Here is a 16089-nt window from a genome sequence, read left to right as displayed (position 1 = left end):
CTGGATCTTGGCTCACTGCAAGCTCCGCCTCCCGGGTTCACGCCATTCTCCTGCCTCAGCCTCCAAAGTAGCTGGGACTACAGGCGCCCGCCACCACACCCAGCTAATTTTTTTTTTTTTTTTTTTTTGTATTTTTAGTAGAGACAGGGTTTCACCATGTTAGCCAGGATGGTCTCGATCTCCTGACCTCATGATCTGCCTGACTCAGCCTCCCAAAGTGCTGGGATTACAGGCGTGAGCCACCGCGCCCGGCCCAGCCAGAGCATTTTTTCCTCAGAATGCTACAAATGCAAATGTTTGTATAAAAGTCCTCTGATAACTTAAGCAGTGGGAATAACAGGTATGTAACTTATTTACATTTTATTGCTGTTGGAAGCAATTATTTTTCTCATATGATAAAACACTACACATTTTTTTTAATCTCAAAAGAGTTGTCTGTGATTACTGTCTGCATGTCCTTATCTTCCACTCATTCCAAAACCTAACCCAAGCTGATTGCCACCCTCTCCCTGTGTTGAAATAAGCTTCCTAGGGTCAACAGTTGCCTGAGGTTTCTAAATCCACTGGACATTTTTCCAGTGTTGTTCTTATGTCTCAGTAACATGACAGCCGCACTGCTCCCTCCATCTTGAAGTATCCCCATCTCTTGCCTTCTATGACAATACCCTCCTGTTGTCTTCCTCTGATATTTGGATTGTCCTCATCCTACTCATTCTCTTTAACTCTAAACCCAACAAGAGGAATTAGTCTAGTTCCTGTTGTCTTCTCAACCTTTACTCTACATTTTATATCGCCCGTTCAGATATGTCCTCTGAGCTCCAGACCAGCAAGTCAACATCTGCTTCAAATCTCCATGTAGATGTCACAAAAGCATCTCAACTCAGCATGACCAAAGCAGACCTCTGGATCCACCCTCCCTGGCTGGACCTCTTCTTCTCTTCCCTATGTGAAAGTTAATCAACAAATGTGTCATTCTTGTCATACCCAACTAAAACAGAGAGGTCAGGAGTAAAAGCACTCAGGGAACAAAACATTGCTCCAAGAACGTAATTCTATGCAAGCCTGGCTGCTGAAACTGCCTCCTGCACCTGAAACTGCCTCCTGCACCTGAAACAGTTTTATCTAACAGCTGCTGAAACAATCTCCTGTGACTTTAAGAATAGTTGGCCGGGCACGGTGGCTCACGCCTGTAATCCCAGCACTTTGGGAGGCCCACGCAGGCGGATCACAAGGTCAGGAGATGGAGACCATCCTGGCTAATACGGTGAAACCCCATCTCTACCAAAAATACAAAAAATTAGCCAGGCATGGTGGCGGGCACCTGTAGTCCCAGCTACTGGGGAGGCTGAGGCAGGAGAATGGCGTGAACCCAGGAGGTGGAGCTTGCAGTGAGCCGAGATCGCGCCACTGCACTCCAGCCTGAGCAACAGAGCAAGACTCAGTCCAAAAAAAAAAAGAATAATTTTACCTGTTTCTGTCACTTACCAATCAAAACTTGCCAGCTCCCTCAAACCTTACTAATGCCAATGAACTTTCTCAAAGAACAATATGTAACATTTCTCTTTTGTATAAAACTTCTAACTTTCTCTTTGTTCATGGGACATACTGAAGGCCAGTCGGTCTGTGTGCATGCCCCCCAAATTGCAATTTTTCTTCCCAAATAAAATGTTTTCATTTCAGAGATTTGTCTCTATATTTTATTTGACTTCAAAAACTCAGTGACAGCCACCATATCCATCCAGTTGTACAAGCCTAAAACCCAGGAAAGCTCTTCCCTTTCCCTCTGTACCCATTTTTGTCATCAAATCCCATTGATTTACCTCCTTCTCATCTCACAGAGCTCCCTGTTTCTCTCCATGTCTATCACCATCTACCTGTCTCTTTTGTGGTCCACTGCAGTCATTTTCTAACTCATCTCTTCCAGCAAGTCTTGCTCTGCTCCATTCTGCTCCTTACTCTGAAATTATTTTTAATATATTTTTTAGAAGTAAATCTGACCTATGTCAGGGCGCATTGGCTCACGCCTGTAATCCCAGCACTTTGGGAGGCCGAAGCAGGTGGATCACGAGGTCAGGAGATCGAGACCATCCTGGCTAGCACGGTGAAACCCTGTCTCTACTAAAAATACAAAAAATTAGCTGGGTGTGGTGGCGGGCACCTGTAGTCCCAGCTACTGGGGAGGCTGAGGCAGGAGAATGGCGTGAACCCGGGAGGCGGAGCTTGCAGTAAGCCGAGACCACGCCACTGCACTCCAGCCTGGGCAACAGAGCAAGATTCTGTCTCAAAAAAAAAAAAAAAATGTAAATCTGACCTATCTTCCTCTGACACCCTTCATAGGCTTTCCATGGCTCTTGGGCTAACGGGAATGACTATGTTTCTCTCTGCCCTCATCTAGTTCCACCACCTCCTCCTCCTCCATTCTTTGCCACCTGGTTCCTGGTTCATCCTCCCCTCTGGGTCTTTGCATAGGCCTTTCCCCTCCCTCTCTCTGCCTAGTTAATTCCCATTTAACCTTCAGACTCAGCTCCAACATGACTTCTTTGGGGTTACATTCTTGAAGCATCTCCTCAAAATAAGCCAAGTCCTCTGATTTGCATCTCCAGAGCACTCTGCATTTTTTCCTTTTAGAAACTGTATACTGATCCATACTAATTTGATTATTGACTCCGAGTGCAAATAAGGCAGGAACCGCATCTCTTTTGCTTACCATTTTATCCCTAAGACCTTGAGATCCTTGCTCTCCATCAGCTATTGTCAGCTCTCATGAGCTCCAAGCATAGTAGCACCACAGACCATTGAGTCCACGCTCTGCGGGAAGGTGAGGAGGCACGAGTGTCCCCACTCATCTAGGAACCAGGAATGGCTTCTGTGTTTTGCATTTCCAAAAAGGGTTAAAGGGTACCTGAGACCACTCTACACAGGCTGAAAGGAAACAATTTATAGGTTAAATAGCTCAGGAGAAAAACTCTGCGTCAGTGTGTGGAAGTCACCAACGATGTTACTTCTTGTGTTGCATCTTCAAGCACATTGGCTACAACCATCTGAGAATGTTGATTAACTATTTCTTGTCTACTCTGTGAAGAGCATATACCCATTCTATTCATTCTTTCATTTAAAAGCATGCATTGAATGCTAATTTTGTGCAAAAGCTCTGTGTAAAGTACTGTGATGGACAGGCGATGGATAACAAGAGCTATTGCTTATGGAGGGTCTACCATGTTCCAGGACTGTAAATTGTAAGTGGCATTTACAAGCAACATTTCAAGTAAATTACCATCTTATGAAAAAGCAAACACTTAATAAACCATAATACAAAACCAAAAGAAGCAAGCAGGCCTTTATAATCTACATTATTGCAAGTCCTTAACATAGTCAGAGTTAAATGCCTTTGAGAACTTCATGAGGTCTCAGAGTTCTAATTAAAATGTACTCTTCTAGGGTTCTTAATTACTCACCAGGACATAAAAAACTAATTACAGCTCCCAGTAACCACATACATTGGCATCTAGATTAGAAAAAACCAGAGTTCTTATTCAAACAACTGGTTATTTGGAAGATAACCTGGTTATCCTGTGGTGAAAAAAATCCAAGCACCAGTTATTGAAGAAATATTCATCAGAGTGCCCACCATGTGTTAAGTACTGTCAACACAAAGGTGATAAAGTTGTGAACCTGCCTTCAAGCTCAGGTTTTGGGGAGACTCATGAGATCAAGTAAGAGTTGTAAGGAGGCACTGAGTAGAAAGTAGGACACAGGCCGGGGCGGTGGCTCACGCCTATAATCCCAGCACTTTGGGAGGCCGAGGTGGGCAGATCACCTGAGGTCAGGAGTTTGAGACTGGCCTGGCCAACATGGTGAAATCCTGTCTCTACTAAAAATACAAAAAAAAAAAAAAAATTAGTGGCAAACACCTGTAGTCCCAGCTACTTGAGAGGTGGTGGGTGGAGAATTGCTTGAACTTGGGAAGCAGAGATTGCAGTGAACCAAGATTGTACCACTGCACTCTGCCTGTGGAAGGAAGGCAGGAAGCTATGTCAGCAATGACCTCATTGAGGAGGTAGCACCTAAATTTAGTCTTGAAATGTGTATCCATCCAGCGGATGGAAGGTGAAAAAGGAGCATGGACAAAGACACGAAGGAATTTAACAACGTGGAAGGTTGGGCAAACAGTCAGCAAGGCCAGGCCTGGGTTTATCACAGGGTTAGGCAATGGGAAACCATACAAAGATTTTTTTTAACCAGCTGCTTTTTTAAACATGTGCATGAAATATTTATAGCAGCACTGCTGACAAATAGCCAAAGGGCAGAAACAACTCAAATGTCCATCAACTGATGAAAGGATAAACAAAATGTGGTATATCTACACAATGGACTATTATTCAGCCATAAAAAGGAATGAATTGTGACACATGCCACAACATGGATGAGCTTTAAAAACATTATGCTAAGTCTAAAAAGCCAGACACAAAAGGTCATGTATTATATGTGTCCATCTATCTGAAATATCCAGAATAGGCAAGTGGATAGACAAAGCAGATTAGTGATTGTTGCAGAGGTGAAGAGAGGAAATAAGGAGTGACTGCTTAATGGGCAATGAGTTTCCCTTTGGGGTGATGAATATATATATATATTTGTTTTGTTTTATTTTGTTTGAGACAGAGTCTCGTTCTGTTGCCCAGGCTGGAGTGCAGTAGCGCTATCTCGGCTCACTGCAAGCTCCGCCTCCCGGGTTTCAGCCATTCTCCTGCCTCAGCTTCCGAGTAGCTAGGACTACAGGCGCCCGCCACCACGCCCAGCTAATTTTTTTTCGTATTTTCTTGTTTTTAGTAGAGACGGGGTTTTACCGTGTTGGCCAGGATGGTCTCGATCTCCTGACCTCGTGATCCGCCCGCCTTGGCCTCCAAAAGTGCTGGGATTTATAGGCGTGAGCCACCGCGCCCGGCCAATGAATATATTCTTGAACTAGATCATGGTCAGTGTGGTGGTAGTTGTACAATATTCTGAATACAATAAATGCCACTGAATCATATACTTTAAAATGGTGAATTTTATGTTATGCATCTTTTACTGCAATTAAGAAAAAGAATACAAATTTTAAAATAAAATAAATTGGTTTTAAATTATAAAAGCAAAACAAAAATTTTAAAAACTAGCAATACAAAAACAAAAATTATCCTCCATAGCTCCAAATCTCCATTCCCAATCTACAAAAGTAATTATTTAAGTTTTTATTTTAATATCTTCTTCCAGAACTGTGTTTTGTAGATGAGTGTATAAGGGTGTGCATGTGTGAGGGTGGGGGAATGTATGATTATGATGCACTTTATTTTTCCATTTAAGCTTCTGGAGAATCTTGGAATTTTAAAATTCTTATATGATTGTATGTAAGTTTAGAATAACTCACTTTAAATTATAATTACCTTGTGATTTCTTTGGCCTTCAATTTTTTTTTTAATTCATGAATCAATGTGCTGTAAATAAACTCACATTGACACAGTTGGGTTTTAAGGTGGGGTTTGCTGAGAAAGGTTTGTTCTATCAGACTCATTTTTTTTTCTCTTTTTCTTTTTTTGAGACAGAGTCTCACTCTGTCACCCAGGCTGGAGTGCAGTGGCACAATTTCGGCTCACTGCAACCTCCACCTCCTGGGTTCAAGCGATTCTCCCCCCTCAGCCTCCCGAGTAGCTGGGATTACAGGCACCTGCCATCATGCCTGGCTAATTTTTGTATTTTTAGTAGAGACGGGGTTTCACCATGTTGGCCAGGCTGGTCTTGAACTCCTGAGCTCGTGATCTGCCTGCCTCGTTTTTGTATTACACATCACATTCAGCACACTTTACTGATCACCTACTTTGTGCTAAAACAACATGAAATGTTGAAGGGGCCTTAGGACAATAGAGTTTTGGCCCTCTCCATGACAGAAGACAGCAGAGACTCCTGGAGAGCACGGACCTTGGACATCAGACAGGCATGGCTCTGAGTCTTGCTTTTGCCACTTATTTGCTGTGACTGAAGCCAAGTAACTCTCTGAGCCTCCGTTTCCTCATTTGTAAAGTAGAGATGATGATGATGATGATGATAATGGTGTCCTTACCTTGTCTCAAGGTTGTTGATTTGTAAGGGATTTGGCAGACTGTCTGAAATACAGTATGACTTAGTAAGTGTTCCCTTTTCTCCAGTTCATCTCTCTTTTTCCAAAAACTTTAAATCATTTCAGTGAGTGAGAACATTCTATAAAGCTAAGTATAATCAAAGGCAAATTGGAATAACTACTTCAGAGAAAGAAAAATAATAACAACACACTATCCCACTTGCCTCACAACTCTATCAAGGTGCTATTAATCCACATTTTTTTTTTTTTTTTTTTGGAGACGGAGTTTCGCTCTTGTTGCCCAGGCTGGAGTGCAGTGGCGTGATCTCAGCTCACTGCAAGCTCTGCCTCCCAGGTTCAAGGGATTCTCCTGCCTCAGCCTCCCGAGTAGCTGGGACTATAGGCGCCTGCCACCACACCCAGCTAATTTTTTGTATTTTTAGTAGAGACGGAGTTTCACCATGTTAGCCAGGATGGTCTCGATCTCCTGACCTCGTGATGAGCCCACCTCGGCCTCCCAAAGTGCTAGGATTACAGGTGCGAGCCACTGCGCCCAGCCTTAATCCACATTTTTAAATGAGGATGCTGAGGTTCAGCTATGTCAGAAAATTTGTCCTAGTAAGTAGCAGAGTTTTGATTTGAATTCACATAATCTGACTCTAGAAACCATGTTCTTAACTACCTGTAAAATACTGATTTGAAATATATGAAAAATTTTATGGAAGAACAGAGGAAGGGGCAATTTATTTCAACTTGGCAATAAAGCCTTTGTGAAAGCCTTTGTGAAAAAGAGAAGATCAGAGCTGGGCCTTAAAGGAAGAGCAAGATTTCATTTTGATAGAAGTAAAATGGAAATGGGGATATAAAAAGGAGGACTATTCCAGGCAGAGAAATTGGTGCCAACAATGTGGAGGCATAAAAGGACATGATGTGCTGGAAAACAGGGAGAAATTTGCATGGATAGACATCCCTTGGCTCATGGATACAATATGGTGTAAATCAGTCATGGTAATCCTATTCCCACTTGCCAGACAGATAAATGAAGCAACAGAAAGAATTAGAGAACAGGTTGGGGCCAAATAATGTCATGCCTAGAACATCTTCCAGGACATTTGAAACTTAGAGGCAATAGTGAGCCATAGATGGTTATAGAAGAGTAGATACATGATACTACCCATGGTCCAAGAAAAGAGTTGTCAGTAATGTGGGGGAAATATTAGAATGAGAGAAAACAGTTAAGGGTCTCCTGTTATATTTTAGCTCAGAGACACTAAAGGGTAGATGGGGGCAATGGAAGTGAATATGCACACAGATATCCCAGAGGAAAATTGGCTGGGCTTGACTATTGATATGGGTGCCTGGAAAGGCCAATAAGGAGAAGAAGGAGAAGGTAGTTATTCTTGTAAAGTGTAAAATATTGTTCACTGAAAAGCAGTGTAGTAATGAGGGTGCATTGGGCTGCAATGAACAGTACCCAACTAACAGAGATTTAGACAATAAAGACATTTCATATCTCACAAAAGAAGTCTGGGCTGAGTACCGTGGCTCACGCCTGTAATCCCAACACTTTGGGAGGCCAAGGTGGGTGGATCACCTGAGGTCAGGAGTTCAAGACCAGCCTGCCCAACATGGCAAAACCCCATCTCTACTAAAAATACAAAAAATTAGCTGGGCATGGTGGTGAGTGCCTGTAATCCCACCTCCTCGGGAGGCTGAGGCAGGAGAATCGCTTGAGCCCAGGAGGCGGATGTTGCAGTGAGCTAAGATGGTGCCACTGCACCCCAGCCTAGGCAACAAGAGTGAAACTCCATCTCAAAAAAAAAAAAAAAAAAAAAAAAGGAAGTCTAGAAGTCTGATGGTAGACAGTTCCATGTTCCAGGTAGGGGTAGTTCAACTGCTCAGTGATGTTAGAGAATGGGATGGTGTCTCTGAAATCCCCTTAACCTTTTCCTCACAGTCTCACATGGTGGCAGCAGCAGTTCCAAGTATCTTTTCTTCATATGAGAGTATCCAAAAAAGGCAGGGCTTCTCTTCCCACATCCTAGAAGCTTCTGAGCAAACTTCCTGTATGTCAGAATATTATCACTAGTCACCCTCAGCTACCAGGAAGCTGGAAGAATAAGTATCTGATAAATGGAGATAGAATTACCATGACTGGCTTACACCATGATGTATCCACAGGCTGAGTCTACCATGGACTGATCAAATTCAGGTGTTAATAAGGAAAAAAAGGTCATGACTGCTGAGTGGGTAACCAACAGTGTTTGCCATGAGCATTTTGAACAAGCAATCAGCCTTCTAGAAAATGGGAATTTGCAAGATGATCTTGTAATAATTGGGAGTGAAAGCATCTTTCTGATGAAAGCCAAGCTCCTATTCAGCAGCCTCAGAAGGAAGGGATTAGCCCAATTTCCTTTCTCAGGACCAACAGCATATTTTGAATTGCTGAGCTTGGCAGGAAGTGGAGGAAAGGATGATACACAATCACTAGGATTTGTGATTCAGACTGAGAGAACTTCTGGTAAAGTAGCCTCAGGTGAGAAAGAACTCTTTCTCCTCCCAGCAGTCTTCAGAACTGAAGAACATTGGGTCACTCTTTTCACCAGGGCTATATAATCCTCTTTTGCATGTTCCAGTCCTAAAAGGTCCAATTCATCTACTACTTCCTTCAAGAAGCTTTTCCTATCACTGGTCAACTTGTGCCCTACTGTACTATTTACACACATTTACATACACTTTGCGATCACTCTTGATGCACTTACCTTCCAACCTTACATATGTAAGCTATCATCAAATCCAGTCAACTTGATCTAAATAGCTACTGATTCTATCCACCTCTCCATCTGCATTACTGACAATAACCGCTGAAGTCTAATGGACATGTACTACATGCCAGGCATTATTCTATATATTTTACACTTATTAATCGATTTTATCCTTTCAACAACCCTATTAGGTAGACCATAGTAATTATTTTATGCATAAAGAAATTTGGAGATACAAATGGTAAGGAACTTGATCAAATTCACATAGGTAATAAGTGATAGAGGTACTCTTAGGAGTTCATATCTCAATTGATAACTACACTGCCCCTCTCATCTAAACCACATTCCATTTTACCTAAATACTGCAACAGGCTCCTATCTGACCTCCTTGCCTGTACTCAACTTCTCTTCAATGCATTTATCCTGAAGTTAGACCTTTATAACCACAAAATATAATCATGACACAATCCCACCATCCCCGATGCCCTCCATAACATAGCCCTGCCTACCTGTCCTGCCTTATCCTGTGTTAGCCTTCTCCTCAACCTTTGGACTCTAACTACCTTGACTATTTCATTCCGTCCTACCCCAGGACCTTTGCACAGGCAGTCACAGGCAGTTCTCTCAACCTAGAAGGCTCTTCTTTACTTCCAATCCTGTCCACCTTACCTATTGGTATGGTTTGGACGTGCCTCCATCCAAATCTCATCTTGAATTGTACGCCCCTAATTCCCACGTGTTGTGGGAGGAACCCAGTGGGCGATAACTTGAATCATGGGGGCAGTTTCCCCCATACTGTTCTCATGGTAGTGAATAAGTCTCATGAGATCTGATGGGTTTATCAGGAGTTTCCACTTTTTCATCTTCCTCATTCTCTCTTGCTGCCGCCATGTAAGAAGTGTCTTTCACCTCCTCCTACCATGATTCTGAGGCTCCCCAGTCATGTGGAACTGTAAGTCCAGTTAAACCTCTTTTTCTTCCCAGTCTCAGGTTGTTTTTGTCACCAATGTGAAAATTGACTAATATACCTACTTAACTTCTCATTGTTCACATCGCAAGTTTGATGTCACTTCACGCTAGGGAAAGCCTTCCCCTAACTAGTTCAAGTTCTGATAGGTCATGGCAGATTCTGTTAATTTATTACTAGATCATCAGTCTCAAGAGGGCAGGGCAGTATTTGCATACTTTGTTCATCAATTTGTCTCCGGTGAAAACCCCAGTGTTTGGCTCAGGAATGAGTCACTTTTATTACAGCTACAAGTCTTAGCTCCCTTGCCAAAGTGCAGATTCTTTGAGGTCCAGGACTGTGCCCTACAGAAGCAGTCAGCTACAGTAAAGAGAACATGGCCTTTGCCCCGTACTAATTCAAAATCCAGCTACACCACCACCGTATCTGAATGCATGACTTCTCAAGTCTCAACTTCCTCATCTGTTAGTGGAAATAATGACATTGTCAAGTCTAAAAGAGATACTAAAGATAGCTTGCTAGTGAATCTAGCATCAAATGCTTCTTGATCTTTCTTCCAGGGTGCATCTTTGGGTCCCAGGGGATCAATGACATAAGCAGTGAGAATAAAAAGCTAAGGTTCTGTGACCACCCCATACAGTTCATGACAGGCCGTGGCTTCCTTCTCTACCACTTGGCATGTCACCATGTGAAAACATGCAAAATGTCACAGTGAGCAAGAGGTTAAGGATTTGCTAAGAGGCAAAGGGAATAGAATGAACATGGTACATGTTAAGTATCCACTAAGTGCCAGGCATTTTCATACATTATCTCATTTAATAAGTAGCAAAAGGAAATCTGACTCTACAAATGAGGAAACGGAGGCTCAGGCAGGTTAGGTCTCACCTGTGGTCTCAGCACAGGTAAGTGGTAGAGACTCTGACCTGAACCCAAGTCTCTATTCCTCCATTGGACTTGCTCCTGCCACCCCAGGGCACAACCTCAAAATGAATCTCTTCCTCACTCTTGTTTCTGGGTAAGCGTGCATTAAAAGGCCCAAGGCATGTTTATGCATCTTTACTGTCAACCTGACCCTGATGTATGTGGGAAGAATCAGGCAACTTAGTAATATTTGAGCATGCAAAACCTCAAGATTAAATATTTGCAAATGAATTAAACATGTTAGAGTCTATATTCTTTTTTTTATTATACTTTAAGTTTTAGGGTACATGTGCACAATGTGCAGGTTAGTTACATATGTATACATGTGCCATGCTGGTGTGCTGCACCCATTAACTCGTCATTTAGCATTAGGTATATCTCCTAATGCTATCCCTCCCCCCTCCCCCCACCCCACAACAGTCCCCAGAGTGTGATGTTCCCCTTCCTGTGTCCATGTGTTCTCATTGTTCAATTTCCATCTATGAGTGAGAACATGCAGTGTTTGGTTTTTTGTCCTGCGACAGTTTCCAATTTCATCCATGTCCCTACAAAGGACATGAACTCATCATTTTTTATGGCTGCATAGTATTCCATGGTGTATATGTGCCACATTTTCTTAATCCAGTCTATCATTGTTGGACATTTGGGTTGGTTCCAAGTCTTTGCTATTGTGAATAGTGCCACAATAAACATACGTGTGCATGTGTCTTTATAGCGGCATGATTTATAGTCCTTTGGGTATATACCCAGTAATGGGATGGCTGGGTCAAATGGTATTTCTGGTTCTACATCCCTGAGGAATCGCCACACTGACTTCCACAATGGTTGAACTAGTTTACAGTCCCACCAACAGTGTAAAAGTGTTCCTATTTCTCCCCATCAAGCTACCAATGACTTTCTTCACAGAATTGGAAAAAACTACTTTAAAGTTCATATGGAACCAAAAAAGAGCCCGCATCACCAAATCAATCCTAAGCCAAAAGAACAAAGCTGGAGGCATCACGCTACCTGACTTCAAACTATACTACAAGGCTACAGTAACCAAAACAGCATCGTACTGGTACCAAAACAGAGATATAGATCAATGGAACAGAACAGAGCCCTCAGAAATAATGCCACATATCTACAACTATCTGATCTTTGACAAACCTGACAAAAACAAGCAATGGGGAAAGGACTCCCTATTTCATAAATGGTGCTGGGAAAACTGGCTAGGCATATGTAGAAAGCTGAAACTGGATCCCTTCCTTACACCTTATACAAAAATTAATTCAAGATGGATTAAAGACTTAAATGTTAGACCTAAAACCATAAAAACCCTAGAAGAAAACCTAGGCATTACCATTCAGGACATAGGCATGGGCAAGGACTTCATGTCTAAAACACCAAAAGCCATGGCAACAAAAGCCAAAATTGACAAATGGGATCTAATTAAACTAAAGAGCTTCTGCACAGCAAAAGAAACTACCATCAGAGTGAACAGGCAACCTACAAAATGGGAGACAATTTTCGCAACCTACTCATCTGACAAAGGGCTAATATCCAGAATCCACAATGAACTCAAACAAATTTACAAGAAAAAAACAAACAACCCCATCAAAAAGTGGGCAAAGGATATGAACAGACACTTCTCAAAAGAAGACATTTATGTAGCCAAAAGACACATGAAAAAATGCTCATCATCACTGGCCATCAGAGAAATGCAAATCAAAACCACAATGAGATACCATCTCACACCAGTTAGAATGGCAATCATTAGAGTCTATATTCTTAAAAGCTACATGCTACTTGAGCAGAAAGTATAACTCTGTATTTTGCTTTATATCAAAAAGTTGGCTAGATAATTTATTTTAATTAACCTGCTTTTGAATGAGCTTTAATTTAATGTATTAAGAGCAGTTAGTCATTAGCATTCTCTGGGCCTAAACGAAGTTATACAAAATAAGGAATAAAGTTTAAAAGCGAGACCAGAAGGACAGAGTAAGCTTTGTGCCCTCTCGCTGAGATTCTACCCCAGATCTGAAACTTGCAGTGGAGAAATAAGCTCCTGATACTTCACACAGCTTGTCCCATCACAGAAACTATGTGTTACAGTTATTCAAAATGTAATCCACCGGCTGCTATAATCCACCCGCTACCTGCGTCTGAATCTCCTGGGATGCCTGTTGGAATGCCACTTTCTGGGGCCTACTCCAGGTCTATAGATTCAGAGTCTCTGAGGATGATGCCCAGAAATCAGCATATTATCAAGCACCCCTAGATATTTCTGATTCATTGCAAGGTTTGAGCTCCTAAAAATTTAGGAGTAAAAATTTACAGATCATTGGCCGGCGTGGTGGCTCACGCCTGTAATCCCAGCACTTTGGGAGGCCGAGGCAGGCGGATCACGAGGTCAGGAGATCAAGACCATCCTGTTAACACATTGAAACCCCAACTCTACTTAAAATACAAAAAAAATTAGCCAGGCGTGGTGGCGCCTGTAGTCCCAGCTACTCGGGAGGCTGAGGCAGGAGAATGGCGTGAACCCGGGAGGCAGAGCTTGCAGTGAGCCAAGATCAAGCCACTACACTCCAGCCTGGGTGACAGAGCGAGACTCCTTCTCAAAAAAAAAAAATTACAGATCATAATAATTCAACATATTTCTGTATTCCAAAAGCATATTATTTTCTTTTTTGAACCTTGAAATGTTTAAATAAATAATATATTTATCCCAGCAACTCTAAAAGTAAGATATTCTCCATTTCGAAATAGGGGATGTCAAGTTTTGAAATATGTATGGCATGCTCTCTCTTTAAACACAGCCAGGTATCAACTGCCTTGCACCTAGGAGGAGAGGAGAGCAACAGTTACAATCCACTGGTTCAGGAGCTCTATACCATACATTCCAGCCACTGACTAACTCACCTTTGTATTCAATTCCTAAGTCATTTTGTCTTGTGGGGGAAGGGCATGTTTTCTAAATTTATAACTTCAGTATGATTTTTAGTTAGGAATAGACTCCCTGACTCAACTACTAATTGCGTGTTCGGGAAACTCTTTTATTCTTCTTCTGTACAAGCACCAGAAAAGGTATTTTTATTACTTCCTTTTCTTACTCTTCTCCACTGGTAAAGCCAGTTGCCTGCTACCCTACCAATTAAAATTCTGGATATGGGAAATTAATTTTTAAAAACGAAACCCAAGAGTTGAACATCTTCTTTTGATTAAAATAACACCTCTAATCTTACACCAGTTTAGCAATCTCCGTTCCTTTGCTTCCTGGGACTTGCTCCAAACCTGAGTTCCCTGAAACTTGAGGACCAAGTCCCCAAGCATGGGTTCATCAGTCTCAGGGTTTACCAGAATCTCCCTGGGAGAGCTCTGAGAGTTTTATCACCTTGGAAACACAACAGCAGGCTCCCTGAAGGTGCATAGAAAGAGTATTTTTTAAAGCACCATGAGAAAACAGTGTTTAGTTACCCCCAAATGTAAGAGTCACGATTCAAAACTGTCACCGACTCGGTAGCATCTTAGTCAAGAATAGTATCTTCAACTTGACAAATCACAAGTATGTGTACTTTTGCTAACCAAACCCGTAGTTGGAAAACAGCTCAAAAAATCCCATCTCCATATTTATTTTATCATTTTTTTCTTCTAAAAAATGGAATGGCTTCACTTATCAAACTTGCCAGGCCATGGCTGATATAGTCACTATATGTGTGTATGGAACAGTAAATAGTAGACATCAAGTTACCTGTGTCATTTGTAGAAATCCTGATTTTGGAAAAGGAAGTGTAAAAGATACATTCAAAGAAGACATTTTGAACCTTAAAATGGAACTGCTTGCTTTGATGCAAATGGCTATGGTGTGTGTGTGTGTGTGTGTGTGTGTACGTGTGTGTGTATGAGAGAGGAAGGAAAAGAGATGGATGAATTATTTCTTTCGGACCATCCCTTCTAGTATTACAAGTTGTGGAACCTGCATCGTTAGTATATTATCTCTGTTGAATGATAGGGTGAATGTAATCAGTTCTATTTATTCTATGTTCTGGACACGCTAAACAACATCAATCAAATGACCCCCTCCTCTTATTTCTTTCACAATAAATTCAACCACATTTATGGAGAGCCTCCTGTGCCAGGCACAGTTCTAGGTGTTGGAAACAAAGATGATTGAAGCAAGATTGAAGATTATTGCCGGTATCTTAGGATTGGAACCGGGGGCGGGGGAGCGGGGGGTGACATCCTTGCTCCGGGCTCTACCGCAGCCCGGACTGCTGTCGAGCCAGTTGTGGCGTTAGCACGCCACTGCTCCCGACTTCTGGGAACTCCCCAGCCAGCTCACGAACCTAGCGCCAGGGTTCTCTCTGCGTTGCCCAAGAGCCAAAGACTCAAGTTCAACTCCGGAGCCCCGGCGCTCCCTGCGCACCGAGCGAACCCCGGGCTACGCGAAGCACCGCGCCAGGTTCCTTGCACCTATCCTCCCGCCCGTCGGAGTGCGCTCGACCCCGCGCCTGCTTACTTTGCCGCTGTCGCTCACGCCGAGGAGGTGATCCCGCAGCACCTCCATGGGGCAGGTCCAGGTGGAGTGGACGAACGTCCCTCGGAAGATGTGCGCCAGGGGCGGCATCTGAGCGGCACACATGTCAGCGGCGGAGCGCAGCGCGGGTCTCCGGGTCGAGGAGGGCGCACGCGGCGGAGACGCAGCGGGACTCTGGGCAGCTGCGGGCGGCTGCCGGGCGGACACCGGCTCCGGCCTTGTCCTGCCCCCGCTTACCCGGGCGGTTGCCGGTACCCTGCAGGCCGCGCCCAGGGGCTGGCTCCCTACCTCCTCAATGCCAATAGGATTTTTCTCCCGCGAGTTGGCTCCGCGCTCCCGTGGGGTGTGGTCTTTCTCTCCACCCTCGCGTTAGTTTTGGTTGTGTTAACTCTTTGAGTTATCAAGATCAACCACAGCTGAGGCTCAGATCAGCTTCCTCCACCTTCTATGAGTTGTGTCAGCCTGGCTCCTCTGACCCTTCAACTCCTAGGATCACTTACTTCTTCAACCTGTAGCACCCAGGTCCTGTACTTGCATTAGTTCAGGCACAGGTGAAAGGTCAGCTGGGGCTGCCTACCTTATGACCAGTTTCATTTTTAGTTTATGTAGACTGCAGAATTAGTATTGGTCCTCACCTGGAAGGTTCTGGAAGCATGTCTTACCGAACCTCTCTGGGGACCCCTAAACTGGGTATCATTGTGGACCCCAAGGTTCCTCTCTTCACCTTGAGGCTAATGTTTTTGGTTCTTGTGTTTGTCTGCAAACAATTCCAATACCAATTTTTCTCGGGTAAAATGAATGAATCTCTTTTATTTACTTCCAGTTG

At 43.1% G+C, this 16089-nt stretch overlaps 1 protein-coding gene across 3 annotated transcripts in view; it reads right to left on the bottom strand.

The window, feature by feature from the left end:
* Positions 1 to 15736, bottom strand: part of GDA (guanine deaminase) — a 102644-nt gene extending 86908 nt beyond the window's left edge. Inside the window, exon 1 of one of the 3 annotated variants that reach the window (XM_019034176.4) lies at positions 15246 to 15736. In XM_019034176.4, the coding sequence (XP_018889721.1) occupies positions 15246 to 15368 (123 nt within the window). In that variant the 5' untranslated portion in view covers positions 15369 to 15736. The remainder of the gene's footprint in view (positions 1 to 15245) is intronic. The other 2 variants (XM_019034177.4, XM_055350790.2) reach the window with 2 other exon arrangements.
* Positions 15737 to 16089: the final 353 nt, after the last annotated feature.

Source organism: Gorilla gorilla, chromosome 13 (genome assembly GCF_029281585.2).
Source record: "Gorilla gorilla gorilla isolate KB3781 chromosome 13, NHGRI_mGorGor1-v2.1_pri, whole genome shotgun sequence".
Lineage (NCBI taxonomy): Eukaryota > Metazoa > Chordata > Mammalia > Primates > Hominidae > Gorilla > Gorilla gorilla.
Note: the sequence above shows the minus strand (reverse complement) of the source record. Positions and strands in the feature narration are given on the sequence as shown.